The sequence below is a fragment of the Anomaloglossus baeobatrachus genome, assembly GCF_048569485.1.
Source record: "Anomaloglossus baeobatrachus isolate aAnoBae1 chromosome 5 unlocalized genomic scaffold, aAnoBae1.hap1 SUPER_5_unloc_3, whole genome shotgun sequence".
NCBI lineage: Eukaryota > Metazoa > Chordata > Amphibia > Anura > Aromobatidae > Anomaloglossus > Anomaloglossus baeobatrachus.
In genome coordinates this window covers 389,314-393,694 of record NW_027441806.1, presented here as the reverse complement: position 1 = coordinate 393,694, position 4,381 = coordinate 389,314, and the positions used below count along the sequence as shown (strand labels likewise).

Sequence of the window (4,381 nt, the reverse complement as noted above, 5' to 3'; positions counted from 1 at the left end):
TCTCTTCAGAAGTTAAAACAGATGATCAAAGTATCACACATGCTACATATGAAGAGCATGCTGTTGTGCCAGATATATCTTCAGTCCTTCCTAGGAAAGATCTATCACCTGTTCTTTTCAAACAAGTCCAAAATTCCAATCATCAAAAAATTCACACTGGGGAGAAGCCATTTTCATGTTCAGTATGTGGGAAATGTTTTATTCAGAAATCAAAACTTGTTAGACATCAGAAAATTCACACAGGGGAGAAGCCATTTTCATGTTCAGTATGTGGGAAATGTTTTATTCAGAGATCACATCTTGTTTCGCATCAGAAAAATCACACAGGGGAGAAGCAGTTTTCATGTTCAGTGTGTGGGAAATGTTTTATTCAGAAATCAAAACTTGTTAGACATCAGAAAATTCACACAGGGGAGAAGCCATTTTCATGTTCAGTATGTGGGAAATCTTTTATTCAGAAATCACATTTTGTTGAGCATCAAAGAATTCACACAGGGGAGAAGTCATTTTCATGTTCAGAGTGTGGGAAGTGTTATATTCAGAGATCACATCTTGTTTCCCATCAGAAAAATCACACAGGGGAGAAGCAGTTTTCATGTTCAGTGTGTGGGAAATGTTTTATTCAGAAATCAGTCCTTGTTAAACATCAGAAAATTCACACAGGTGAGAAGCCATTTTCATGTTCAGTATGTGGGAAATGTTTTATTCAGAAATCAGAACTTGTTTGGCATCAAAGATCTCACACAGGGGAGAAGCCATTTTCATGTTCAGAGTGTGGGAAATGTTTTATTCAGAAATCAGTCCTTGTTAAACATCAGAAAATTCACACAGGTGAGAAGCCATTTTTATGTTCAGTGTGGGGGAAATGTTTTATTCAGAAATCACATCTTGTTGCGCATCAAAGAATTCACACAGGGGAGAAGCCATTTTCATGTTCAGAATGTGGGAAATGTTTTATTCAGAAATCACATCTTGCTTTACATCAGAAATATCACACAGGGGAGAAGCCATTTTCGTGTTCAGAATGTCAGAAGTGTTTTATTCGGAAATCAGAACTTGTTTGGCATCAAAGATCTCACACAGGGGAGAAGCCATTTGTATGTTCAGTGTGTGGGAAATGTTTTATTCGAAAATCAGAACTTGTTGAGCATCAAAGAATTCACACAGGGGAGAAGCCATTTTCATGTTCAGAGTGTGGGAAATGTTTTATTCGGAAATCAGATCTTGTTGAGCATCAAAGAATTCACACAGGGGAGAAGCCATTTTCATGTTCAGAGTGTGGGAAGTGTTATATTCAGAGATCACATCTTGTTTCGCATCAGAAAAATCACACAGGGGAGAAGCAGTTTTCATGTTCAGTGTGTGGGAAATGTTTTATTCAGAAATCAGTCGTTGTTAGACATCAGAAAATTCACACTAGGGAGAAGCAGTTTTCATGTTCAGTGTGTGGGAAATGTTTTATTCAGAAATCAGTCCTTGTTAGACATCAGAAAATTCACACAGGGGAGAAGCCATTTTCATGTTCAGTATGTGGGAAATCTTTTATTCAGAAATCACATTTTGTTGAGCATCAAAGAATTCACACAGGGGAGAAGTCATTTTCATGTTCAGAGTGTGGGAAGTGTTATATTCAGAGATCACATCTTGTTTCCCATCAGAAAAATCACACAGGGGAGAAGCAGTTTTCATGTTCAGTGTGTGGGAAATGTTTTATTCAGAAATCAGTCGTTGTTAGACATCAGAAAATTCACACTAGGGAGAAGCAGTTTTCATGTTCAGTGTGTGGGAAATGTTTTATTCAGAAATCAGTCCTTGTTAGACATCAGAAGATTCACACTAGGGAGAAACCATTTTCATGTTCAGAATGTGGGAAATGTTTTATTCAGAAATCACAATTTGTTGAGCATCAAAGAATTCACACAGGGGAGAAGCCATTTTCATGTTCAGAGTGTGGGAAATGTTTTATTCGGAAATCAAATCTTGTTGAGCATCAGAAAAATCACACAGGGGAGAAGCCATTTTCATGTTCAGTGTGTGGGAAATGTTTTATTCAGAAATCAAAACTTGTTAGACATCAGATAATTCACACAGGGGAGAAGCCATTTTCATGTTCAGAGTGTGGGAAATGTTTTATTCAGAAATCACATTTTGTTGCGCATCAAAGAATTCACACAGGGGAGAAGCCATTTTCATGTTCAGAGTGTGGGAAATGTTTTATTCGGAAATCAGATCTTGTTGAGCATCAAAGAATTCACACAGGGGAGAAGCCATTTTCATGTTCAGAGTGTGGGAAGTGTTATGTTCAGAGATCACATCTTGTTTCGCATCAGAAAAATCACACAGGGGAGAAGCAGTTTTCATGTTCAGTGTGTGGGAAATGTTTTATTCAGAAATCAGTCCTTGTTAGACATCAGAAAATTCACACTGGGGAGAAACCATTTTCATGTTCAGAATGTGGGAAATGTTTTATTCAGAAATCACAATTTGTTGAGCATCAAAGAATTCACACAGGGGAGAAGCCATTTTCATGTTCAGAGTGTGGGAAATGTTTTATTCAGAAATTAGTCCTTGTTAGACATCAGAAAATTCACACAGGGGAGAAACCATTTTCATGTTCCGAGTGTGGGAAGTGTTATATTCAGAGATCACATCTTGTTTCGCATCAGAGAAATCACACAGGGGAGAAGCAGTTTTCATGTTCAGTGTGTGGGAAATGTTTTATTCAGAAATCAAAACTTGTTAAACATCAGAAAATTCACACAGGGGAGAAGCCATTTTCATGTTCAGTGTGTGGGAAATGTTTTATTCAGAAATCAGTCCTTGTTAGACATCAGAAAATTCACACAGGGGAGAAGCCATTTTCATGTTCAGAGTGTGGGAAATGTTTTATTCGGAAATCAGATCTTGTTGAGCATCAAAGAATTCACACAGGGGAATAGCCATTTTCATGTTCAGAATGTGGGAAATGTTTTATTCAGAAATCACATCTTGTTACACATCAGAAAAATCACACAGGGGAGAAGCCATTTTCGTGTTCAGAATGTCGGAAGTGTTTTATTCGGAAATTAGAACTTGTTGTGCATCAAAGATCTCACACAGGGGTATAATATATACAGCAGATAATCAAGGGGTCCTCAAATAAAAAAAAAAATACTAAGACAAAATACCCCATAAAATATCTTTATTGCAAAAATTAGCAATCCCACAAACAGGAAGAAATCATAAAACAATAGTACACAAGTGTGTCCCAAAGGGAATAAAGGGAAAGGCACAAAGGTAAACGCCCTAAACAGATTGTTCCATAACATAACCCCTAGGGAGGTTTCTCAGATAAACATTATTATTTCCCGACTATATCCCTGTTAAAAATAGGATTGACGTGAATAATCAGCCCAGTACTTAAAGATTATTCAGAGAAGAAAAATGAGGTAAAATACATGGGTTTATTTAAAATTCAAAAATCATTAAAAATGATACAGTAAAATAATGCCTTGTTAGTGAAAGATTGAGTATTTAAAAGAGTCCATTGTATCTTACATATAGCTGTGATGTCACGGCAGTGATGCTTCTTGGCAGTCTTCCATCAGCTTCCTTGTGAGAATGGTAGAGCCTTCTATCTCCCATGAGCCGTGGCCAGCTTATATACTGTTTTGCCTTGGCTATCACTCACCTACTCGTGACTAAACATGGTTCTACAGTGAGCTTCAGAACCCAATATACAACTCATTTCCAATCTTGGTTTTGCATGATGCAATTATCGATAGTTTTATATGAGCTTTTAGTTGTAATGGATATTTGCACATAGCTTGAAACACTCTCAAGGCTTTACTATGGATATTTTAGTTCACCATATGTCCTGGCAGCCTGTAATGTATATGTCTCCTTGTCAAGGTTGCAAATAATTACAGTTCTAGCTAGGAGAAAACAGTCTTGAACTGTCATACTGAACAATTACCAACAGGTGGTCGGCCAGCTTTTTCAAAATCAATTCGTACTCTAAAATTTAACCCTGTACATTCAAACCATAATGGCTTAAATGTAAGATTCATTAAAAATATTCATGAATCCTTATTATTTTACAATCCCCCCTGAAATGAATTTTTGAGAAATCCCTGGAAATCATAATTCATTTTCTCACCATTCGTATCACATTCATTCTTTTGAAGATCCTGGGCCAACACCTTGATTGGCAACCAACCAACATGAAGCTTTTTGTCAAAGAGTCGTGTTTGCGTCTTAGCATTTCTCTTAGGATATTATCTTCTTTCTTCATCTCTATTTTCATATTCTTATATATCTTTTGCACATTGCAATAACTTGATAGATAATGCAAAACAAAACTAATAAAAATATGATTATAATAGGAATAAATAAAATATTC

The 4,381-nt window shown here is 36.5% G+C and overlaps 1 protein-coding gene across 1 annotated transcript in view; it reads left to right on the top strand.

Moving 5' to 3' along the window:
• The window catches only part of LOC142259155 (uncharacterized), a 118,875-nt gene that overhangs the window by 64,373 nt on the left and 50,121 nt on the right, over positions 1 to 4,381 (top strand). The window contains exon 4 of the mRNA XM_075331660.1: positions 184 to 2,661. Within this exon, the coding sequence (XP_075187775.1) occupies positions 184 to 2,661 (2,478 nt within the window). The remainder of the gene's footprint in view (positions 1 to 183; positions 2,662 to 4,381) is intronic.